This window comes from Phallusia mammillata, chromosome 1, assembly GCF_965637545.1.
Source record: "Phallusia mammillata chromosome 1, kaPhaMamm4.hap1.1, whole genome shotgun sequence".
NCBI classification, from domain to species: Eukaryota; Metazoa; Chordata; class Ascidiacea; order Phlebobranchia; family Ascidiidae; genus Phallusia; species Phallusia mammillata.
In genome coordinates, this window is record NC_137252.1 from 14,540,919 (window position 1) to 14,567,001 (window position 26,083).

General features: G+C 37.8%; 1 protein-coding gene across 4 annotated transcripts; it reads right to left on the reverse strand.

The window, feature by feature from the left end:
- Positions 1–149: 149 nt before the first annotated feature.
- On the reverse strand, positions 150–26,083 carry LOC145219112 (pleckstrin homology-like domain family B member 2). 4 transcript variants are annotated; one of them, XM_080086498.1, is made up of 26 exons: positions 25,805–26,083; positions 23,884–24,020; positions 23,142–23,743; positions 22,731–22,901; positions 22,087–22,315; positions 20,838–20,961; positions 20,268–20,362; positions 19,945–20,087; positions 16,553–16,658; positions 13,588–13,856; positions 11,283–11,393; positions 8,971–9,108; positions 8,249–8,377; positions 7,295–7,450; positions 6,801–6,911; positions 6,261–6,488; positions 5,633–5,726; positions 4,873–5,007; positions 4,040–4,244; positions 3,661–3,747; positions 3,155–3,236; positions 2,442–2,576; positions 2,149–2,276; positions 1,548–1,642; positions 1,328–1,410; positions 150–1,088 (listed from the first exon to the last, which is right to left on the reverse strand). In XM_080086498.1, the coding sequence occupies exons 1-26, from the start codon at positions 25,996–25,998 to the stop codon at positions 939–941; spliced, it is 4,137 nt and encodes a 1,378-aa protein (XP_079942624.1). In that variant the 5' UTR covers positions 25,999–26,083; the 3' UTR covers positions 150–938. The 4 variants fall into 4 exon arrangements, with proteins under 4 accessions (XP_079942624.1, XP_079942627.1, XP_079942636.1 ...); XM_080086501.1 differs by having other exon boundaries at positions 194–1,088; positions 2,149–2,273; XM_080086510.1 differs by lacking the exon at positions 25,805–26,083 and adding an exon at positions 24,112–24,316 and having other exon boundaries at positions 194–1,088.

Here is a 26,083-nt window from a genome sequence, read left to right on the forward strand (position 1 = left end):
GGTCCAAGAGTCACTTCAGAAAGAAAATTTAGCAATGGTCTACAAGTACAAACAACTTCCAGACCAATAGCGGTCTTATATCATTTTCGGAAAAAAACGTCTGCTCAAGGGTAAACCGATAACTACAACATTCCAGTACAAATTGACTGTTTTGCTTTCATTTTTATTTAGCAGTAGAAAAATAAAAACAAAGTGACAGCGATCACAATTAACACATAAGTGAATAAAATAGACAAAACAACACTGCGGTGAGCACGGATAATAGTTGGGAATTCTGCAGCAAGACGACTTATGTTGCATACTACAAATACCATTTCCATTCAGGCAAGATATAAGTTAACAGAGCCGCAAGAGTCATAACAAAGAGGTGATTAAAAAATTTGCTTCAATACAAAAACGGTCGCTATCTACCAAATTTCATGATTGTTGAAAAAGGCAATGTAGATTTGCGCTAGACATTTCATTGCAAGGAAGCAACATAGATAAGATATAGACAGAAAAATAGTTTCTTTTGTAGTAGTTTTATTGCTACACTGAGGGTAGTAATTCTTGCGCAAAGTTTTTCAAATGCAACGTCGTAAGAAGTAAATGCTATCTAAACTTGTGAAAACCAATGATAACGGTTGAGGCTTCACGCATCCGTAAATAAAGACAAAAACGACCCACTGCAATTTGGGAGAGATGTTTAATTGCACTTTTTAACTTTACATGTTCTCGTTTATCGTTAAAATCCAAAATACGCATCGCTTTAAAACACGGTGTAAAAACGCAATACAAGGAAAAATGAAGAAAACGCTGGCCTCCTACCAAATACTCCCTCATGTTGCATTGTGATGCAGAATTCAAGCACTTCTTTTTTCCACTTTCAGTTATGAAGTTCTCATACCTTGCGCTGATTCGCTGACTTGCGTTGAGGTAAACCGCATGAGCGGACCGCGTTATTCGAGCGTCTTCATATATTCCCGGTAGCCTTCTGCGCCTGTTACAATCACGTCCATCCAGATTCGCATTTCAGCGGCACTTGGCGCGACCATGTAATAAACACGGTCGTAACATTTCACACAAAAGGTCAAGGATGGGTTCGGACTCTGCGAAAATGTGAAGTTAAAGACTTGGTAAATAGACTTGCGAAGACTTACTTTAAACATAACAACTTGTGAGAAAAACATAACCAGCATTTCGCTGTATCATACCGCTGATTAGGCACCTTAAAGTAGTTCTTTTTTACTGTTTCGTTTCTTTGGGTTTACTTACAGTTAAGGTTGTAAAGCTTTACATAAAGAAAAAAACACTAAAACAGGTTCTCCAGCCATAAAGATATGCTTACTTTGTATGTTTTAAGGTGATCGTAAAACACGTCCTCGATCGCTTGAAAGTAAATCATACCCTTCAGCTTTGTTTCGTGTTTATCTGCGAAAATCATTTTGCCGGTAAAAGAAGCGTTTCAAACGAGACGAAAAAACATATTGTATTTCCTTCTAAATTTGGCTAATTGAAACAAAGTTTGTTTGCAACTTGTGACGCACTTTAAGATCGAAATAACATACCACTGTAGTACGTAAGGTTCTTGGTGATTCTGTCGAAAACAAACCACCGCTTTCTCCAAGTCTTGATCCTGCCACCCATCTTAGTAAGGTAACCCCTGCGTATAAAAAATATAAAACTCGAACTTGTATAATTCCTATACAGAACGAGAAAACAAAAAAACAAAGTCATGCGGAGAAATATCAATTTATAACCCTTTACGGTTTACGCGGTTTAAAAAAAGACCTAAAGACAGGGTTGCCATACCGTCCTTATTTCTAAGATTTGTCCCTACTTTGAAGGGCAATGTCTTAGAAAAATGTACCGTGGTTAGAAATGTCCTTGTTTTTCACTTGAGTCCTTATTTTGTCTTATTTTCAACAACTACAAGTCCAATCCCTGCTACAATGAAAAGTAAACCGAGACCTGAGCTGCCATGGCTCGTATAAAAGCAAAGATTTGTTCAAAAATGTTTGTTTCGTTTTGTATGAAAACTTAATTTTTCGGTTGTCCTTATTTTGGGGTATGTCGATGGCAACCCTGCCTATACAATATAGATAGTCCATATGTTATGGCTTGAAAAACAACATTATTCATATTTTTGTTTGTTTGTTTTTTACTTACCGACATGACGTGGCGTTGATGGTTAAGTTCCGGCAGGTGGCGGGAGAGTGTCCACATGACTCGATATGTTGCGCTAAGTTGAATTCTGATGACCGCACTGGAAGGTAGCGCGTCATTGGTCGAGCCTGCTACAATACCAATTCGGGTTATAGGTCACTTAATGTTACAATAAATTCAAAACGCGGTCTTCAAATGGTCAAACTTTAGTGATAGAAAGGTGTTTTCTCTCACATTGAATCAGCTGATCTATCGATTGCTTCATTTATTATCGACAGAGTTGTATATTCTTTTACCTGACGTTTATCGCCATTGTTTGCACGAAGTTTCACCATCTGCGTGACGTCATCATTCGACGCGGCTTCGGTGGACGGCCGCCCGGTGTCGCTGTTCTTAGGACTCGATTCTTCACCAGATGTGTTTCGATTCGCCTACAAAGCAGCAAATACAGCAATGAGCATTTGAATAATAAAATTTGATCTAGGTTTATATAATGTAACACATAAAAGTTGGAGAAAACCTGTCGTTGGTTCATTGAGCGTTTTAGTTTCCACGCTTTATAACCACAACGTAAGCAACAGAATGACGATGCAAATAGTATTGATTCGTTTAATGATTTAACTAGCCTTGGTGTCTATATTTTGCACAAATGTGTCAATTCGTCCTTAAATCTCAACATTCTACTATTTTATTTTGATTTCTTACTTATCAAACGACTTATGTATGTTTATGAAAACTTTCATTGCCATTTGTTTTCCAGTATGTTTAATTTTTATTCTGAGTCAAGGATAACAAAACCATTAAAGGCCCGGATGTCATCAGAATACTATAATTGATTTAACGATCTTATACGTAACAAAACGAATTATTTGTGACGTAGAGTGCATACGAAATTTAATAAATTCCACCATACAAAATGACGTAAGATGTTCAATTATTTACTATAGGCCGTGGTATTTGTGTTAGAAAATGACCTGTCATTGTTTGTTAACCTGAATGGTTGACTTACCACTTGTACCAGTAGCCGTTGCTTTTCGGCTTTTGCTTCGGAGATAAGGCGTTCCATTTCGATAAGCTTCTTCATTTCCGGTCTGTATGAAAAAACATTAATTGCTATTACATCTCTGGTTGCTACCTCATTTAAGGTTCTAGTGTTACTATTTATTGTGGCAAAATCATATCAAAACAGCGTTGAAATTCTCAAAGGATTTGACTTGCAACGACAGATAAGCCAATTGGTTCCTTTACAAAATTATGTTTGAGCAATGATACAGCAGTACACGCCATATTACATACTGGCGTTTAACACAAAACCTCACACAGCTATAGCGCGTGCGGTGCTCTAACTTCAGTCTAATTAAAATGAATCACAAATTGAAACATTGGTAACGTGTAAAGGCTTTATTGTTGATACACTGTGTATGACATTATTGTTTTTGACGTACCCATATGTAGCTGTGTGCAATGAATCACACTAATACAACAGTGCGTTATCTGCAAGAGGAAAACACTTACGTGTCTTGGCTGTGTATTGACCAAGCCGACAGCGTCGTGTCCAAACTGTCTATGGAACTGATACTGATGTTGTCCGACGATTTTAACCTGCACATAAAAAACACATTCAAGTTTTGTTTTTAAAGAGTGAAAAATAACAATTATGGTTTTATAAAACTTATACAAAGGTATTTGGACAATTTCAGCACACTCAAATCAATCCGTGTATTTCTTATTATCATCAGATATTCTATTTGAATAAGGACCAATGATGAGGTAAAATCGATATCCGCTGTGGTTTGTAATATAAAATACACAGACTGATTTGATTATGCTGGAATTGTCAGCTAAGTTAAGGTAATTGTTAGAAAAAATCACAAAAAAAACGCTAAACTTGTACCTTGATTGACTATTACTACTTCCTAAGCGTTGGTATGATGGATGAGCTGAAGGACTAAGTTTGCTACGATAAGATGAGGGCGGCGCACCGGGCGATGACGAAGTGCCTTCAAATGCCTTGATCCGTTGTTGCAGTGCACTCAGCTGTTCGTCCGTTGTCATGTCAACTGTAGGTCGGCCTGCGCCACCAAGTGGTGAAGAGGTTTCTGTGAAAGAGTAAGAAATATTTACAAATATATTGAGACCAAATGTTTTAAATGGATGTTGAATTTGCTTTTTTATATCATGTACAGAATTATAATTTGAATTTGGACTGAAACTTATTCGACATAATCGCTGAACCATGACAGTAACCGTTGGTGACGTCATGCATTTCGGTACGTCAGCAGGATTGCGATCTGAGTTAGGATAAGGATTTAAATATTGTGGGGACGCGCTTAGTTATCTTATAATTTAATCAGTTAGCCGCTTTTACTTTCATTTCTTGCAAACAATTATGTTAGCCAAAACCGAATCGCCGTCAAAATAATTAATTTTTATAAAATTACAAACGATCCTCTGGTACGACAAGAACTAAATTTCACAATTACACTTTCATCTTTTTGTACACTTAACGTTGATCCTTTACAGAAAGTGATCACCACTTCAAATCAACGTTACAAAGTTAGTGATCCGAAACAAACACGTGACACCACAACACACCATTCATGACAGTGACGAATTATAATGGACACTTCCGTTGGAATTGCCATGAACATTACTGCTGGTGTATTGGTGCGTGACAACAATCAGTGAAGTGTGACGGATGATGACGTCAAACGTGCACGTGACTACCTGCCGCCCTTCGGCGCATCCTATTAGCTAAGGGTTTAGGAAGTGTGCTGTAATATGTAGCGGGATTGCGGGAGTCGGCGAATGGTTGTCGCCTGTAGCTTGTCATAAGGGAGGTGTCATCAGCTGCTCGTTTACCTGATTGACGAGCGAATTCCAAAGAAAGAATATCAGAACGAGGACAAACAAAAGTTAAGCTTGCTTAGTGAAGAGTAAGTGATTCAGAAAAGCCAAAAATTGCAAAAAAAACAATATAAATAAAGCACATTTGGCAGCGGTCAGTGACTTTGTCTAAATAACCATTATTAGGCAGAAGATAAAAATCTAATCACTCATTTACCATTTTTAATAATCAACGTGTATACAATCATTAATATTTTTGTAGAAATCTAACAATCCTTAACAAACTTCTACAGACAATTGCAGCTAGTTTTGTGACTAAAAGAATGTGACATTTTTGCTTGTGTCAATATGATTATGTAAAGAGCAAGAAAATACCATCAAGATTACAGTAAACACAAATGCCGACAGTGCAGCAAAGCTGTTGCAGCCATAAAAGCCCACCCACGCTGGCGTCAATATATTGCCTGCCATATACAGATAAAACGAAACACCTTTGCCGTCAAAATAAACACAGCCTTAAATGGGGATCAAATCGGGTTTTCAAAATCTACCATCAGCGCGACAAAAGCATGCGAAAATCTCGACATCCAAAAAAGTTCATAGCAAAGTCATCGAAAAAGGGACACAGGACAAAACCTACCTTGTCTGTCGCCTGCTTGACCCGTTTTGCCTCCAAACAACGGGGATAAGCTTCCATGCTGGCGATTTTGCGTAACAATGGCTTCATTGTCGGCCTGCGCGCAAACAGAAATGTTAACTAGATGTTGGCCGAGAGACAAGCGCGAAATCGGGCAAGATTAAGGTCGACTTGAAAGCACCAGGTGCTAATGACCCTGTATAAATTGATGTAATACAAGCGAAAGGGTTACTGCGGTGTTAACGCGATATTTGGGTTAATGCAAATGGAATTTTAATGCAGGCACGATAGATAAAAATAAAGTTGTGTTGTATAAAAATTGTGATAAGCTTTACTAAACGGGGAAAAAATAGTTTATTTGTCTAGTTGTTGCCTAACCGGCATTATTGTCCGATTACTGATGTATCAAAACCATTTTAACAGTTCTGTAAAAATCACCAGTGGCGGGGTTAATTTAATACCTATTGCATGTCAAACAGTAACAAAAAAAATCTACCTTCCCCAACCGCATATTTATATAAACGTGAAAAAAGATTATTTTTATCAACGTGAAAAAAGTTGTTTTCTTCTCTTATTATTGTTTATCAAATATGGGTATAGTTAGTTACAAAAAAACTTCATGTTCACTTGCCTCAATTCCAACTTTGTCAACCGACATTGATCTTCCAACAGACCCGGAGCTGATCTGTCGTTTCACAGGAGAAGCGCTACTTCTTCCGGAATCGGGTGCGAGAGTAAGCTCTTGTGAGGCAGCGGATGGGATGCGACGGTGGGATTTCGGGATGGAGGGAGGAGGTGGAGGCATTTCGCCTGTAAGTTGATAAAACTTCTGCTCCAGGAGTGTGGTCTCTTCCCGTTGCTAAGAGAAAGCAACAAAAACAAAAGGTTAAAAATTGTAAGGTTTGTTTATTGTTAGTTTTTTTGGGGGGGTCAAAAGTTTACCGGTGTATACTAAAAAACAAAAAAAATTTGGGGATTGAATAAGAAAATCAGTTCTTTTATTTGAAAACCTAAACACATCACATCGAAACTAAAAAGATTTTATTAGTTACGTCACGTTTCTGTGACGCTACAACACGTCATGCTGAGATCTCCATTATCCAATCACGAAAGTTTATGCTAATAATCGATTGCAGACAAAACCGTTATTGTATTTCTACGGTTTATATACCTCTTGTAATGCAGCAATAGCTTGATCTCTCTCGTTATTCAGTCGCTGGTTGTCAACTCGCTGTTGATCAGTGACGTCAGAAAGTTGATCTTCCAGGGTCGTGACGCGTACCTACCGACGTAAACATTGCAGTTGATGAACATCTTAAAAAGTGGATCAAATCTGGAAACCCCGCTGAATTATTTTTACCAATGACGACGTTGTATACGTTTCAAAGGTACTGATCATGCATGCTTGAAAATATAACAACAACAAAATTCACAAAAGACAATTTTGGCAAATCTTTGAGCCGGTATTTGTTCACCACTTTATATCTCAAGTGAGTTTTATATCACTTTTACGCGACTAACAGCGATATGCGCAACTCTTGGTATCCGTTTCATTTTACGTTTTTAATCATTATTATTGTTATGTAATGGAAACAATAACTTTGAACTAGCGACGATTTCTGCACAAAACAAAAAGCCGCACGGTTCTCTAAAACATTTCTTTACCCTTCTAGCGTCGATTTGTAATTCCAATTTTCTCTTCTGCCGAATCAGGGTTCGCTGAGTCTGTTCCTTTTCCTCATCCAACCGACTTACTGTTTCCAGTGCCTGAAATTCGGCATCCTCAAAATTCTGGCTCTCTTGTTCCATTTCCTCCTGTGCCTAAAAATATGGATCAATATCAAGTAGGGAAAGTTTTAAAATTCAGTGTAAAGTAATTTGCCTTAGATATGTTTATTGTTTCCAGGAAGTCAGAATATATTTTTGACTGCAAATTGACTCTAAATCGCGTTTATAATTTTTTACTGTGCGTCCTATTGTTTTACAATTGTGTATCACTTGTGGCGAAGAAGAAAAATACAATGTTATTAGGCTTTGCGTTAATTTTTGTTTTACAATTCGTTTGTAATGACAGTTAAAAACTTAATGGTGAAAATAACGGCCCAAATAGATGTAACAAGCGACATGCTTTATTGTTCAAACGTTTCGGCAAATGCTCATGCCATCATCAGTGATATGAGTTAAAAACTTGCTTTAGCATTAAGCAATTGTATTGGAAATTTGTTTGACAGTGATTAATTTACTTTCTCAAAATGTAAATTTTAGACATAGACTTTAAAAGCCTGTGAACATTTGTAAATGACGTTTTTATTATCTGCAACAGTTATCAAAATAAGGTTTGTTTTTTCGCCGTGGCGCGAAAGTGCCAGTTATGAAAAACGCTAGGGAAAACAAAAGTGCGTTTTTTTTCGCCGTGGCCTACGAGTGCCAGTGCTATTTGTGACGTCATACACTGAACTCGGCCAAGGCTGGATAACGTCATCGCGTAACGAGTTGGCTGTTTGCGTTACCTGCTGAACCTTGCTTTGTCTTTTTATTTTGATTGCGTGTTTTTTTGGGGGGGAAGGGGTGGGGGACATTTTTTAGGCCACCATATTCTTGTTTTGTTGGTGATTTTACCTTGTGGAGTTTTTCTTCCATGGAACCCCGCATACTCTCAGGACACTTGTCGATGTGACGTTTAGTTTCCGATATTAACTGGCCAAGTTCATTCAGTTTCTGCTTCTCCTTTTCAACCAAACCTTGGTGCTAAAACACAAATACATTTTGCAAATCAAAACCGTGCCCCCAAATTTCGGATTTTAAATAAAGATTCATGGTACAGTAGACTTCTAAAAAACAGTAGAGTTCTCTTTCAAATTAAACATCCCTATGCACTTGTACCATACGACCGCAGTAACACAAGCTACTGACACAAAAGCGACGAAATTCTGAGTCAATATGTCTTGATACAGTTGACTGGTTATGCGGTTAACCACCAGCGATAGACGAGAGAGGTTTGAATGATTTCATTCAAATCAACAACGGTCGTGAGGTCCCATTTTAACCAACTTGGTTTTGCGTAGTTTAATATGTCACTCCCTTTAACATCTTAAACGAGATTAAAAAACGTACTAAAAGACTTTTACAGCACATTAAAAACACATTTGGAATCAAACTTTCTGTACCCAATTGGGGGCTAAGCTGTAATGTGTTTCCTATTTATTCATATTGTAGGCCATTACAAAAGCTTTATAATTGGAATCCTAAATTAATTGTACGTCAGTTTGCTTAAACATACAAAACTATAGCTATAAGTAGTGTTTAGTGTTTACAATGATGTTGTCAACAAGAATCAGCACCTTTTCTCTTTGCATGATGTATTCCTCTTCAAGTTGAATAATTTTATCTTTTACTTGCTCACAAGATCTTTCGTCAGCTTCAAGCAAAGTTCGTTCCGAGTTCAGTTCTCCTTCCACTAATGCACGCTCCATTTCAAGCTAACAACAAAAAATATCAACATTTTTAATACATTCAACAACGTTGACCATATTTGTCTATTGCTGAAACAGCTTTTAAAGATGACTTTTTGATCTTAAGTTAACAGTTTACATTTAATTGCAAAGCAACAATTCCGAAAAGACTGCATCCTGCATCTAACCAAATTTCCTTTTTTAGTAACCTTCTTCGCTCGCGGACGGCTGACTAGATACAACTGCATTTGTGTTTATGACATTTAAGAATCGTGACTACTGGCCACAACCTTATTGGCCTATCATTTCTTTTGGCAGCTTGTACTTGTCTTTAAGCAAACAAACGGTTCACAAACAACGTAAGGGGCAATTTATTTAGGATAACTTTATGTTTATTTTGGACACAAAATTGTGACCAGTGATAAAAAGACACTAGACATTTATGTCTTAATGAAACCTAGCTTCGCATGTATATGGTTTCTAACATGCCTATTTCTTACAGGATGATTGTCAAAGAATAAAGCTGCATTTGCATTACTCAGTTAGTACTGCATCTGTCACAGGTAATTGAGGCTGCAGAACTACCCACAATTCTAAGGTATACATGATGCTGGCTTACCAAAGGAAAAATTTCCACAAAAACTGAACCTCTTAACTTAGGTTCAAAGCGCGATATTAAACCAGCCACATACAGTCAACCGCACTTCACTTAGCAAGGCAGACATAAATGTGTTAAAAAGTAGTTTCAGGCCACTTTCACAGAATCTATTTTACTGTTCTAGACTGAGCAACACTTATTTACTTTGATTCAAACTTTCATGCAAAATCGCATATAACATCTCCCCTGCAACACTGTTTATAGCGATACCTATTCAGAGCTTGCTGATTCATATACACGTACGCAGCAGACAATAAAACATACGTCCACAGTCAACGCAAATATAAAGCAGCCTTGGGTGTGAGGGCAAACACCACGAAAACCCGCACCTTGACAAACAGCAGTCATCTCCTTCACACAGGCCTGGTGGTTACATATCGGAAACCGTCAGTACGCAAGACATGGCCTGCCGAAAGCCAGTAGGTTTTAAATCCGAATCAGATCTGAGGTTTGATTTGGAAATACTAGGCCGGGTGGCAAATGGTTGGTGGGACAAAAGAAGGGAATTGGACACTTGTGGGTGATGTGTTAATGGGAAAACGAAACTGTGAGAAGAGGCGGGGGTGGAAACGTTCCAGTCTCGACAAACAGAACCGTCAAGGCGTGACTTAAATACAAGGCACCGGTAACCACTTGTTAAGTCCCAGACGATATTTTGTCTGCATCAAGCTTCAGGTTTTGATGTTTAAATCGCAATATTGACAACAAGTGATGTTGTAATGACAGACTGAGCCACAGGTGTACAGTTGGACCTAATTTGATGAAAACTCTATCACTAATTTATTAATGTTGTAATATCAACACTTTATATTTTGTTCACTAAAAATTTGCCTAAACAATGTGAGGTTTTGGGTAATCAAAGGTACTGACTTTGATGCAATACGCCACGCAATTGTTTTTGAATCTTCATTACAAATTCTGATTTCTGAAATCAATGCCCCCATAAACTAAGAAAACTGAACGGACATTACAAAACTGGCAAACTAAACTCATAAACTCATCGTTATTGACTTGCTCGCAACGGACACGACAATTATGATTACTACAACTGAAGTTGCCAAAGTTTGGTCATAATGTCTTTATTTGTCGTGTGAGAAAAGCGCCACACAAATTATCTCAGATCTTTTTATGAGGCACAACTTGCCCAAGGCGATGGCGAATAATTAGTGAAACAAGCGGGTTTACTGACTTTAGGTGTGTAACGAGAGTTTCTCGGAACATTTAAATAAGAAATTGAAAAAGAAAATATTTTACGTATCAACGCAAATACACTAGTTAAGATTGGAAAACTTTGGATTGGAGAGTAAATATCTTTTTTAAACGACCGATATATCATGATATACAACCAATTACACTATAAAGTAGCGATTCACTTAAATTTCCTATATGGCACGCCTTAACCTACACAAAAAATGATACTAACAAAATCAGTTTTCGGGCAATTTTTGATTTAGTGATATCGAGGTTTTCATTAAACATACACTCATAATGCAAACACAGTTCTATCAAACCTAAAACAAAACAAAAAAATCGACTTTCTTACTTCGCTCGCACTTTCGCTCAGTTGAAGTTCAAGCTCAGATATTCTCTTCTTGATTTCGTCGATACGGGAAAACCCCTCTTCGCGAAGTCGCTTTACCTCCGCTACGTCAGCCTGTAACCATCACAACAGTCATTTTTTATTGTAACCAACAACGTGACAATGAAACAAAAGTAAAATAATGGCCGAGGCAAGAAAGGAAATAAAGCAATGTGGTGGTAATTAAAACGTTATCTGCATTTAGTTTGCGCGGAAATGCTTTTTTGTTAGATTTTTGCTAAACATGTCCAGAACGTGATTTCTGCAGTTTTAGGAAATCGCAGAAACGTTTAGGCTTGGAGACTTGATTAAATATAACGCACATGAATTAAATCACTGGAAAATACATTGAACATTGACTACGCTTTTGAAAAATCGTCACAGTTTAATGCACAAAGCGTGCATCGTTTCGTAACGTCCAGACAAACAAAACCACAATTATTTGGCCTATTTGCCGCAAGCTGTTATCTGCACAAACAGGCAGTAACGCCTTTGTGAATGGTTGAGAGCAAAAAGCACAATAACAAAGCCAATCACATAAAAAAATTTGCTTTATAATTTGATTCTATATTCCAAGCAGGTTTTTAATTTCTTTTTAAAACCGACAAACTAATGCCAACACCTCTAAGACAGTATTACGGTGTTTATTCATAACTGGAATTCTTAAAACCGCAAAATGCGCACTTTAAAAACAGTTAGTTGAGACCTAATTTCATTGTTTTTCTTCGATGCGTTTTGTTTGTGTGCTATTTGTTTGATTTTTATTTTTTACATCACTTCGGCCACATGAACAAACAATATTTTCAGCTGCAGGCGTCATACAGGGCCATAAAACACGTCATCGGCTGCGACACAATCGCATTTGTAAGGGTTTATTGGGGGCTTAGAAACACGCATAACGCTAATGAATTACAAATAGGACTGGACCGACTATCCTACTGCCACGAAAAGTAACAAAAAAAAACGCTGCATAATGTTTTGTGATTGTTGTTACCTGATGTTGGCCAAAGAAATGTATATACAACATTAAAAACTTCAATTTATTTTTATCTTATCGACCGTGAAACGGGTTTGCGACCACGCTTCGTGTAGCTAACCGTGGTTTATGTCTCTGCAATGCACTAAAACCAAGGTCATTTCACTTTTACAAAATATATGTATTCTTACCGGATATCCTAAGGATTTTTACCAAATTTAGCAACTTTGCCACAACGACTGCATAAAACTTTCAAGCAATCCTGCTTTTAGCGGCAAGGTAATTTTCGTGCGATTGACAAATCTGGCTTCACATAAAGTTTTAAAACAACTTTCACTTACCATAGTTGTTACTACGGCCTGTTTTTTCCTGTATGGGCTAAAGGCTGAATAAATCTTTAAAACTGTACATGTAACAACCAGTATGAGCAGGTTCTTAGCAACAGTTCAATGCAACAAACTTCTCTCGTCTCGCACAGAGCAGAATAGCAACCAGTAATCACGAACGTACTATTATCCTCAAGCGATCATCGCCGACTCGCTTGTAACCTAATCTCATCAGTTAACAATATGTATGCATTCAAAGTGGGTGCCTTTACACAACGGGCACCGCTAATTGAAACCAGATACGCTTGGATACGTTGTGTTTTAAAGTTACAAGTTGTACGAACCGGTGAACTATAACAACAAGTCAATTGAAGGGTTTTAAACTCGCACAGTTGAGCACCAACAACCGGATCTGAACTACGTAAAAGTTTGGCCGCTCGAATGCGCTGCGTGTGACGTCAACACTTGAATCGACGACTCTCGTACGATCTGTGACGTCACACGAACCAAAATATGCCTGATATTTGCGTGTGAAGTTTTTGCGGGGTATTGACTTGAGGATCGGATAATATCTTTTTTTATGAAGTACATTAGCGCTTAACGATTTTCTTCCATGAAAATGAACGTGTTTTTGTTTATGTTAGAAACTGGTATAAGATGAAATGCTCTAAAATTACAAACTTTGCAGGAAATTTAAATTTTGGGTTTTACCAATTATGTATGAAAGCAACACAATCACCTAAAACTTTTATAGGCAACATAATTACAAATCCTAGTAATTTGATTATTGGAATCATTCCATATTCTGTTACCGTGTTGTAACGATTTTAAGTTTGGAAAATTTAGTTTCCAGGTTAAACTTAGCTATTTTATATAGAACGAATATATTTCGCTTACAAAAGCATCTTTGGTGTCTCCTACCTTATTTAAATGGAATCTGTTCTTATCACTTTAACAAGATACTTACAGAAGGAAGACGCCATCTTGCTTCGCAAGACCCGGCTTTGATTGTATCCTCGCCTTGCAAAGCTTTCAGGGTTAGTTCTGTTTCCCCATCTAGCGATGTGGGCTCGCTAGGAGGTCGGACTACCTCCTGCTTTCGGCTACTCAGTGGTTGTTTTAAAATATCTTCCTCAAAAGAGGCAAGACGCCGGTAGTTGCTTTGTTTCACCGGTAAAGACGGGGAGCTCTTGAGAGCGGTTTCGGGTTTTGGGTTTTTCTCGGTAGAAGGTTTCCCTAAAAGCAAAACGTTTTCGTATTAGTCATCGTTTGCAATGTCATTTGCTAGCTCATATACGACACCACATTGAGTTTAATGTTTGGATTGATGAATGCATTGATGGATTTCAAAAAAATAAAATAAAACTAAACAACCTAAATAAAAAAACGCCTAGTTTAAATGATACAACATCGTCTCACTTGTTATGATTTAAATGTTTCCAACGATTTTTATCAAAAAAATCGATTAAAACGCGAAACATTTATACTACGTATGTACCCACATAAAAAATGCAAAATTTCCGTTTCATAACGCAATAAAAAATCACAGCAAAAACGCATAACATCCGACGTTAATGATGTGGCCATTTACAGTATTAAACCCAATTTGACCTAGAAATCTCATGAATAATTGACAACGTCCCGAGACCTGATATTCAATCAACCACGCATCCACGGCTCCGTTAACAACATTCCACGTAAAATATTGATGAGTAATGTTTCGACGCATTATATCCGCGCGGCATGGGCAAATTCAGACATTTTTTTTAAATTTTTATTCCAAGCCTTTATCAGTGCATTAAAGATCGATATGTGCTTTGTGGTCTTTTCCGCGTGTTTGATGGCGTTAGGGTGGCGTTAGGGTGGCGTTTGGTGGTAAATTTTGGGCCGGCGACCTTAATATTTTTAATGGCACAAAACCACAAAATTTAGTTTTACAACCATATTGTACATCACGATACGAAACGTATGCAATACGTGTATTCGCGAACTAGGTTTGAAAAATATGCAGAAATAAAGTACCTTTTCGAAAGTACTTAATATAGGTCCTGATTTTTTGGGCAATATTTACTACTGCTACTTACTGGAAAAACTAGAAGAGTGGCTTTCTGATATACTTCCATTTTATATATTCTATACGATATTTACCAATTTACTATACACATCATTTGATCTACACATATGATTGTTTTTGTAAACAAAAACTAATGGGTCCCCACACGCATGTTTGTGCGGATTTACGGTAAACAAATGTTGCGGTGATTTTTACATTCTTAAGGACAAATTTTTAGAAAGCATTAACCCAACAATAAAAAAAATTGTTCGTATTCTTTTTGCACTATTCATGTAATTACAAAAACATTAAAAAAACGTAACAAAGACTTAAATCTAATCTCTTGCTTTAACCCAGATATAGTCCTCCAAGGTCGGGCAATTTTTTTTAGAAAGCTGTAACAGTTGTGTTACAGACACTTTAAATTAAAAAGCAATTTGCTACAAGTGTATACATAACAAATTGTTTTTCATTTAACTTTGTTTCGCAAAATGAGTACCATTGACCTGTAGTAACCTCTCAGGGTGCACACGCCAAACGACTGTTTGACCTTTTGACACCGTTTTCAATAGCACGCCGTCATTCGTGTGCAACAATACTGTTAAGCCTAATTTATACATGCCTTGAGTATTGACTCCTAAATTGATTGTTAAAAAAACGCTACGTTATGAAGAAAGTTCTGAGCTGTGTTTGTAATACCGACTAGTTGACCTTAAGTAACCCGTGATCATGCGGCGGCCAACCTGACAGCGAGCATTTAAAAAAACATTTATTTGGCAAAAAAGTCAAGTTAATTTTTTCATCTTAACTTTTATTAACAAAGTTTTTCTTGACATATACAAAACCGAAGCACGGTTATTAGGCTTAAATCACGTCATAGGTGTAAAACCTTCGCCAAAACTAAAAATGTGAGTGATAACTTAATAAAACGACATAGCATTGCTGTGCAAAACAGCTGATTTCTAATCACTGAAACGATGTCTCGTAAAACGTCTGTCCGACGTCAAGCTGAGCCCTCCCGCTATCGTAAACCAGTGAGTTACTCTCTTGGTACTTCTGCCTACAGTGTCTTTCTTGACCAAACGAGCGTTAGACACATTTACGTTTCGGGGGCCTGCGGGTGAATCTCTGGGTCATACGGGGTCAAAATTCACATGGACCATCTTTAGACCAATATCTGTAACGTGTATAAAATTGAAAAAGTTTGAACCATTCTTTCTTGACCAAAATGTGGGAACAATAGCCGTGCTAAAAATTTCACGTTTTGGGGTGCTGTGGGTGAACCGAGGGATCAAACGGGGTCAAAATTCACATGGACCATCTTTAGACCAATACCTATTATGTGTGTCAATTTGAAAAAGTTTGAACCATTCTTTCTTGACCAAAACGTGGGAACAAATCCGCGCTAAAAATTTCACGTTTTGGGGGGCTGTGGGTGAACCGAGGGTTCAAACGGGGTCAAAATTCACATGGACCATCTTTAGACCAATATCTGTAATATGTGTAAATTTGAAAAAGTTTGAACCATTCTTTCTTGACCAAAACGTGGGAACAAATCTGCGTTAGAAAGAAAAAAAGAAAAAAGAAAAAAAAAAAAAGAAAAAAAGAAAAAAAAAAAAATATAGACAAAAACAATATGTGTCCCCTTCAGGGAAGGGGACCCATAAAAATACCAAACAATATAATTCAGTGCCCCATTACAGGCTTATCGATTTTTGCATGACTGGCAGAGGATCGAAAAACTTTGGCAACAAGGGTCAGAATTCAATTCAGGGTCGTTGTTTTTTCATTAACTACGGCCCGGTTGACAAATTAACGGGTGAAATAAAAACAAAATCGATAAAGCATGAAACCCAGTCATCGAGGAAACGGTACAAACCTTTTACGTCGCCGACAGATGCCCGATCAAGTTTTTCATTTTTTTCACGGGTTTGGCTCATAAACTCGGCGCACATGTCAAGTATGTTCTGGAGTCGATCCTTTTCCTGTTGACCAAAATAGACTGATTGATAACAGGACTTTCTGTTAAGGTTATAATACAGGAAAGGAAAATATTGTTTGTTAAAATGATTGTGAAAAAAAAATTTTTTTTAAAAACATAAATATATTTCCTATGCTTATTTTGTATTGGGTCCCATATTAGCCATCGTCTTTTATAACTTTAGTCGTTTCTGCAGGCAAAAACTCATGGGTCCCCACACATGCAAAGTTGAAAATAATGCAATTCAAGAGATAACCATGAGAAAGTCCGGTGTTGTAAGGTAAAACACAGTGATCGGCACTGGGCTTAAATAATAATACTATGTAGAATACGAACTATAAAATTAGATTCACCCCAAATATTGTTTGAAGTATGTCCTATTTAACGTTTTAAAAAACTGACCCATTTTAGGGGGCTAGTAGGGCAACTAATTGGGTTCGACACACAAACTAAAAAATATATAAAAACCACAATGACTCAATCAATAGTACTGCAAAATTTCAGCCCAATCCGCCAATGTTTAAAATTTCGCCCACTAGAGGTGTTTTGAGCAACAACCGTTCATGTTTCTGACGTCATAGGGCTGTTAACAAGCCCCTAACTGCCATGGCGCAAAAACGACCACCAACGAGCAACATACAACTGGTTGCCCTTGTAACACTATTGCTCCAAAGAAATCTTTCATTTGTGGTGCCCAGTAACATACAAATATGTTTTACACTTTAGGGGCTTGTTGGGTAAATGTTAGGACTACAGGGTTGAACACAACAATCGACACCTATAAATGGCATACTATACAAGAAATCCAAATTTCAGCCAATTCTGACACTGTTTAAAAACTCACCCATTTTAGGGGGCTAGCGGGGAAAATACTGGGGTTATCAACAAAAACAAAGTGGGATGCACATCTACATGAATATATCTACCATCTGTGTAAATTTCAGCCAAATCCATCAAACATTTGATGGAAAAACGAGTCGGACAAACTTTGGGTAAAAAGACCCATTTTAGGGGGCTAGCGGGGTAAATACTGGGGTTATTAACAAAAACAAAGTGGGATGCACATCTACATAACTATATCGACCATCTGTGTAAATTTCAGCCAAATCCATCAAACATTTGATGGAAAAACGAGTCGGACAAACTTCGGGGGAAAAACACCCATTTTAGGGGGCTAGCGGGGTAAATACTGGGGTTATCAACAAAAACAAAGTGGGGTGCACATCTACATAACTATATCTACCATCTGTGTAAATTTCAGCCAAATCCATCAAGGATTTGATGGAAAAACGAGTCGGACAAACTTTGGGGAGAAGAAAAATGAAAGAAAAAAAAAGAAAAAAACAAACATTTTGAGTAAAATCAATATGTGTCCCCTTCAGGGAAGGGGACCCATAATTAGTACCAACGTTTATCACTTTGTAAAACTTTCAAAGGAGCCTACTGCAACCCAAAAAAGTCAAAAAAATCACAAAATTTTAAGATCAGACAAAATGAGTTTCCTGCAATATGAGACAATTATTGCTTGGTTCCAAGTGCAGCAAATTATTAAGCATATAAAACGACGCACCAACTCTGCATTAGTGCATACTAACAACAATATCTGCTACATCTACTTACAATAATTGCATAGTTCAACTTTTTGTAATAAATAATCCAGTAAGATGTCATATCTAAAAGAAAACGCAATATCTTTCTTTATCCATAACAAATACCTCCTGGTTCATTATGCATGCTCCTGGCCGTCCAAAAATAAATGAAAAAATTCTACAACTTTAAATACTCAAATCTCGATACACAGCGCGACAAATAAGAACAAAATGACCACACTGTTTTGCGTTGAAATGAAACAAGCGATGTCAAGTGACAGGTGATTGATCAGGCGTCGACGTCACCGGCTGATATGTTAATCATTGACATTTGTGCTCTGATGAATACGGATGGCACTTGTCCACAAACACAAAACGGAGACAATTTATGTTCTAGCTGTCCGGACGTTGAACCGAGATATCACGTGATTATTAAATGCGTCAGTTTTTAAGTCTTGCTCGATATCAAGCATTTGTCACAATGTTACAGTGAAGATTTGTAATCCATTATTTTTGGCTAGACCAGCGGTTCCCAAACTGGGGTCCGCGGTCCTTTAGGGGCCCGTGAGGCAATTTTGGGGGGACCGCGAAAAGGTTGAAGTAATTCTATAATCTTATTTGGCGTCAGTTTGTGCCATTGAATCAGTTTAAATCAAAGTATAATTGAGAATCGACTGTCTCAATTGCTAAACAATGGCCTTTATTGCATGACAACTAAGAAAAATGCAATTGTAATGTTTTTGTCTTGTTTGGCAAACTAGGTAAAATCCTGCAATCAACTTTCGTTTTTCTGAAATACACATTCAGACATAAGGACTGCGAGTCCTCAAAATAATGGCAAAGGGGCCGTTTTGAAAAAAATATGAAAAGTTTGAGAACCACTGGGCTCGACCATAGAATTTAAATCGAATCCTGCGCTGGAAATGCAAGAAAAATACTATAAAAAACATGCTTTTTTCCGTAACAGTCACTTTTTATACATTGTTTTGCGCTTTAAGTTCGAAAACAAAAACAGCACGAGAGACGGGTTGGGCTGACGGGCAAAGGTTAAATGCTAAAACCGTGGGTATTTTGTTTACTTACAGGAAAAATAAAAATCGGTAGCAACATAATACTTGTAATCCTTTAATTGGGGAATCCGACCTTCATGCCGTCATGGGTAAAATATTTGAGATAGCATCGTTCGGAAATAGACTATTAGTAATGCTCAAACCACAGTATAGAATAGTTAAGCATCACTTTGCAAGACCCTCGGTATTTGAAAGGAAAGGGCAACTAGAGCACTACGAAGGATTTGTTGGAAACTGCAGTTGTATGTAAATGCGCATGGTGAAACGGCCCGTTTAAGCTACTGCGAAGTGCAAACAATAGATTGCTATTGCAGCTTTTCGCAGGCCATTGTTGTGGCTGCTTCAAGTGCATCATTTTTTTACCCACAATCCAATAAATGTCACAAATGTCGCAAAAAATGTTTGATTTTAATATTCATCTAACACATTTATCAAAACCGCCAAACACACTAACTCAACCGTAATATGGCCCATTTTGTACGACGCGAGAGGTCGTTTCACACTACACCCAAGTGAAATCAATTGTTCTTTTCAACAGTTGCCTCTAATTAGCATTAGGCCACCAGAAATATATTTTAGTGCCCCAAATTAGCATCTCAGCTGTTGGCTGCTTCCCCCTATTTTGACCTACCGATGCCGCAGCTGCTTGCTCTTTTTTCCTTTCTCTCACTGCGTCATCATGCAGCTCGCGCAAATCTTCTTCGTATTCCGAATCAAGCGAGAGAAGTGAAGAAGTGCTTCCCAAGCCACGGCCCCGCAGAGAGCGAACAGATACTAGAACACAAAAACGTATTTTACAGTTAAAGTATTTTCTCAACTTAAATGTTAATCTAAACAGTTTTGAAGTAGTTCACACTTTTCCCAGCGGATTTACACCAGTTTGCATTAGGAGGGGATACATACCCACAAACACATAAAACCTGTTAAAACTTAAATTTAGGGCCTGATACTGACCCGATTTCCTCATGACATTGTTGATATCGGCAGGCAAAGTGGACGAGCTCATACTTCGAGAATAACCTCGTCGGTTTCCAAACGGCACTTCGCTTCTACAAACACAATACAACGGACCGGTAAAGGGTAATTAATTTTCGAATTGCATCCGACAAAAAGCTATAGCACACAGTGGAAAATACTGTTTGACGCCACGCCTGTAACAAGCAACCGGATGAAGGCTATTAGATTCGAATGGATAAAGAACATTCAATGCAAGTAGCGAGAGGCCGGATATACGTGAAGCTGTTAAGACCAAATGTTCTAAATTTGGATAATCCGAGGGGCTCTGTATGCTTAACCAATCCACAAGATACCATGGATTAAAAAATGTCGCACCAAAATACTCAGAAAACGATAGTCCACCAGTATAAATTTCGATCAAAAGAGAGCATTGTTAAGGGCTAAGCTTTTATTCGGTTAATTTGCAAGGCGTTAATCATTATTTCTTTAACTTTGCCGTTTAAACTAGAATCACGAAGAGGTATGGGACCGTTAAAAGATCGTAAAAGAACTGGTTTGGCATTTTACCGGGTTGGCGATGGACTCCGATCCCGTAAGCTTGTTGTGCTTGTATGACGAACACGACTCGTTGCAAAATTTCTCCCAATTGTCCTTCCGCTCCTCCGACTTCCTGCACCTCCGCCGGAAACATCTGCTCATAACAATTTCAATCACAATCAAATTTCAAGAGTGTGCTGAAGATTCCATTCAAGTTTTTTAGCACTTTCGTAAAGTCCCAATAGTTTACGGATTAGACCAAAATTTTGACAATGTAGAAATACACACAATGTTTCCATTATTTTGTTGTAAACCGAAATGTTCATAGTTTACAACAAAATAGTGTCGCCAACAAACCTTAGATTGTGCTGACAGATTTAGCGTAAAACTTAACCTACGATAACGCTAACAATGCCAGCAATTGCATTTGCTTGACCCAGCTTAGTGTTTTAATAAAAAACCTATAGTTAGCTGGTTGAAAAAGGAAAGACTGTCCTGGCACGAAAAAACAGTTCAAACAGTTTTTGACAAAATTAGCTTCCCTGTGGGAAATAAGGAAGTGCGTTACGTCAGAATGTTTCGAAACGGAAAGAACACTTAAATTGGTCACGTGATTCATTGTCATTCCGGAATTGGAATACACACATGCGGCGGCGACGGAATTCGCACTTTGGCGCTAAAGCAGTCACCGCAGACATTTCACCATAAGTGCGGGCGCCTTTATTGTTTGAAGTATGAGAGGGCACGACATTTCTTAAAAGCCGTTTTAAATGCAGTCGCGTGTCCCAAGCGACCGCGGTTTATTTGTTTTTAACTTGTGTGGCTTTGTTTGTAGAACTGAATATTATCAATTTGGCCCAAGATTTTATACATTGATCGTCACTTACAATCAATGTTTTCGCATCAAAAACGTGGCAATTACATTTTTGGATTTGGGATTTTTGGACAATTGAAAATTCGAAATATTTGACCTGGATGACGAATAGTAATACAAAACAGAGTTATGTAACTCTTGCAAGTTGCAACATGTAACTAAGAAAACGGTATTGGTATTAGAAAAGCCACAGGTATTAGAAAACTATAAAGTCACAAAACACCTGCTGTGCAGTTTAGTTGGCTTTTGTGAACAACAAAATGGGGCTAATACGTCAGCTTACGTCAAAACAAACTCATTATTATTTTCAGCTGGCAGTATTAGCGAAACCACATCAAACGAATATCTACGCCAACGATACTGGAAAAAAAATCGATAATAATACATTTATAGCAACATACACACCTGCACCCAGTTTCCTGGACAAGGTTGGGCTGGCGGGAGCGCTGTTTGATCTGGATCGGGCTTTAGCCTTGCGTAAAGCCAATAACTCTTGGTGTTTCTGCCGTAACTGTTCAGTAGCTATTGCAATGGACGACTTGCTGGGTTGAACTTGACTTTGCAAAGGCGCCTTGATTCGCATCGTAGCTTTAGCTGGCGGCTGAACATTGTCGTACGGCCCTGTGGCGTTGATCTGCGGCAGATTGGTGATTTAGTGCACAACGGTTACGCATGGTAAAGCTCAACGATGCATGAGAACAGCAGGGTGGTGGGAATGGGTTACTTGCCGGTTCAAATTTGTTTGGCTTGGCGCCGACAAACGAACTTTTTAAGGGCAGTGGCAACTTGCAATAAACACGCACCATACCAACAAACTACTCCTTGCACATAAGCATTTGCTTGGTCAAAAACAAATACTTACTGCTTAAAGAACAATTTTTTTGCCACATACTACTAGTATTGATATAGAAAGCGGATGATTACCATATATGGTCAAAACAATATACTTTAATATTGGACTTACATATTTTAATTAATTAGCACAACTCCTGAATCATTCAATTGAACTTGCCAATATAATAATTATCCCTAAGTCAGCAATAGTTTACCTCATAATAGCTGGGTTTACTTGGTTGGGATTTAACACTCTTGCTTGGAAGAGATGTCACAGGAAACTTGGCAGGCTTCTGGGCTGCTGTTGTTGGTTTATTTGGTGCTGGCCTTAGACCATTAGGAGGTTTTGACACTATAGGGCTTTTGTTTAATTCCCCAGCTGACTTCTGACAAAACAAAACAGATATTGATGTTTAATACAACCAAGAAGTCCACACATTTAATGCAATGTACATTGACAACTTTGGCCAGGGGCATTTATTTAAACAAATATATTTGCCCAGAAGTAAATTTCTATGAATGAAAATCAACCACAGCATGAATGTGTAATTTTTAAAACACGATAGTTTTTAAACGGTGGTTGCATTATTCAAATAAAATTATTACATTTATTTAATTTACTCAACTGTAAACTGGTGGTAGGAAACTGAAGAAGATGAGCTGCAAGAATCTAGTGAAGTTGGAGACATGGGGCTTGATAAACTGCTTCTTTCGCTTATTCCCGTATCAGAATTGCTGGGAGATAAAACTGATCCTTGTCCATTCCTATCCTCAAATGCTTGGAACTGCTCAATATTAGTAAAAGCAGTTCTTGGAGACAATTTTAGAGTCGCACTCTTTTCTGTGTCCGATTGCTTGTTCATAAACCAGTAAGCTTCATCTTCAACATCTTTTATCATGTCCTCCAATTCAAAGTCATCAATTTTAGTGTTTGTTGTAGCACACTTTCCAGCTGTTTTAGTCACAATAAGTGACTTTCTCAGGATGACTGGTGAAAAACTGGTATCCAGTTTGGAGTCAATGTTTTTGCCTGGACTGCTTTTAAACTTTGGCTGATCGGAGGTATGTTGGTCGCAGTCAACAGAGTCAAATTGAGAAATGGCAATATCCTTCATTAAATGCTTTTGGAATTTACCATTTGGGTATGAATTGGGTAAAAAACTAAAACCATTCGGGTTTTTATAAAGCTCGTCATATATTGATTGTTGGTCTAGTTTCGAATTTCCATCTGCAAAATAACAGTTGTTTTGCATATTGATACAAGATATGTATGATTCAAAAACTTTTTAAAAATGGCAATATATTTTTAAAATTTAAAGATGGACAGAAATAAATGAATTTTTTTTCGTAAAATAGCAAAGTCCTTACCTGTGGCGGAGTGTTCGCTTATACAGTAGGAGTTGGGGTCTTGTAACTCTTTTCCAGTTGTGTTGTTAAGCAACGGGTTTAGATTATCGTAGTCAGGAAATTCAATGTCAAACTCTTTAATATGTTGGCTACCCAATCTGTAAAATAGCAAAATTTTAAAGGACTTGAGTCACAAAGGTTAACTAGCAATTTAACGGTGCGCAGAGATAAACAAACAGTCAACCTTACTCGGTTTTTAATGGACGTGACCTTTGCAACAATGTTACCACCTCAGTTGTTCGTTTCTGCCCGGGAGGCACAAAAGGCGTTGAATTCATCACACAATGTCTCTGGCGGCTTTATGACAGCGTGAAATTGACTTTCCTGTTCAAACGCATCGCCTACGAATTGGAAATGCGTACATGTCTTGAAGACACTTCCAAACTGTTGGCTATGTCTAAATCATCCCTGGGGTATGTTAACGACTTGCTGATAATTCAACCCACTCTAAATGCAACAGATACTGATAACTGATAAGATGCCCAGAGCATTGGCACAAATAAATACATCAGTGCTCTCTTTCAAGCTAAGATCTACCACGCAATGTTTTCAACTGACCACAGAACAGGCCTTTCTCCGCATAAAGGTGCACTACCGTGACGGAAACCGAACTTACGTCTGCGCTGCTATTCTTCAAGCGCCAAGAGACCACTGATGAAATCGACTACAGAGTTCAGTGGCCCAGGAAATGACAACTCTGTAATTAGGCGGACTGCGATAGACAAGCACCAAACGTTAGTATTGTTAGGTAAAAATTTGTTGTTTCACAGTTCAATACCCTTAACACCATCAATGTCCTTAAATGGGACCGAGTTTGCTGGTACGACCAAACCTCCTTGCTCAACGGTTGACTACGTTAAAACGGCTTGGCTAAGATTGGAATGTTGTTCTACTTGCTCAGACCGTAATTGCGTAAATAACGACTTCGCATCTTCGACCTGTCGACACTGCTTGCCTTTTTGTTTGCACTGCCCGTGGCCCTTGCAAGATATTGCTAGATCCTATTCCTCATGCTATTTAAATGCGTTTGTGGTTAGTTTTGGCAAAAACTGTAGGGAACTTATGAACATCCTGTTCAAAAAAGCACTTAAATGAAGTATGTGTAAGTCCAACTGATAAAAATGAGTTACAAACGACTCAATCACACAGAAACTTTTAACATTCCAAATTACCACATGGTTTTGCCAAAACAGCCAAAACAGTGTTGCCAACAAATTACTGTGCACTGTAGGCCTAGTACTGAACTGAGTCTGCTGACAGTGACACTGACAGAACTCCATTGGACATCTAGCTCGTCACCACGGGAGACCTATTTTACTGTTTACTGACTTGACCTTTTTTGCCGCTGTCCTGTTTCAATAGGCTGTAAAACTGCGTTGGCGTTATATAAATTCCTTGGCCACAAAATCTTACAACATAATATTGATGTCAAGTGACCGATGTAGACCTAATAGCTGACTAGCACAGCTTTCAGAAACAAAAGTGCTTCAGTTTTATGGTGAATAAGACCTTCTTTGGTTTACCGAACATCAATAGCTTAAACAAGTACCAAAAAACTATATAGCTTAAACAAGTAATTATTATTCAAAATGCTAAAACATGTTAGCGTTTTTTTTAAGTTTTAACTTTTACCCCTATACACGTTACACAAAGCAGAGCAAAACTGAAAAGGCAACATAACTGATATGCATAACAAACTGAGGTCAAATTAAGTCATTACAGACACGTAAATTACGTCATCTGCTTCGTGTTCTGTAGTCAAATATCAAAACATGGAGAATGTTAGGAAATCGTGACCACAGTTTGGCCATGTTTAAAATCTTTTTTACAAAAAAAAAACACAACTCAGTAAACTTTTTCGAAATAAAAACATTATGCTTACAATTTGCTGTCTGACGTTTTTTGCAACTTCTCTTCGTTAAATCCGTTGCGGCCTCTGGCCAAAATATCTTCGTCTAAATGTTGATTGACAGAAACAGATCTTCCCGCCTGTTCTATGGTTTCCAACAGCTGATCCAAATCGTCCTCTATCGCCCTCATGAGGCCCGATTTTGTCGAACAAATATCTCCCTTCATCACAGAGGCTTCTCATAAGATATTGTACGAATGGGTTTATCAAAGTTTATAAAAAGTGGAGTTCTACACAACAAAAAACAAAATG

Bases quoted from the DNA above. Each gene is read 5' to 3' on its own strand.
- LOC145219112 (XM_080086498.1), bottom strand. From the start codon at position 25,998: ATGAAGGGAGATATTTGTTCGACAAAATCGGGCCTCATGAGGGCGATA. The intron at 16,659-19,944 runs GTAGGTCAAAAT...TTTGGTCAACAG, and splicing joins AGCAAGCAGCTGCGGCATCG to GAAAAGGATCGACTCCAGAA. The intron at 1,643-2,148 runs GTAAGTAAAAAA...TTTTATACGCAG, and splicing joins ATCAACGCCACGTCATGTCG to GGGTTACCTTACTAAGATGG.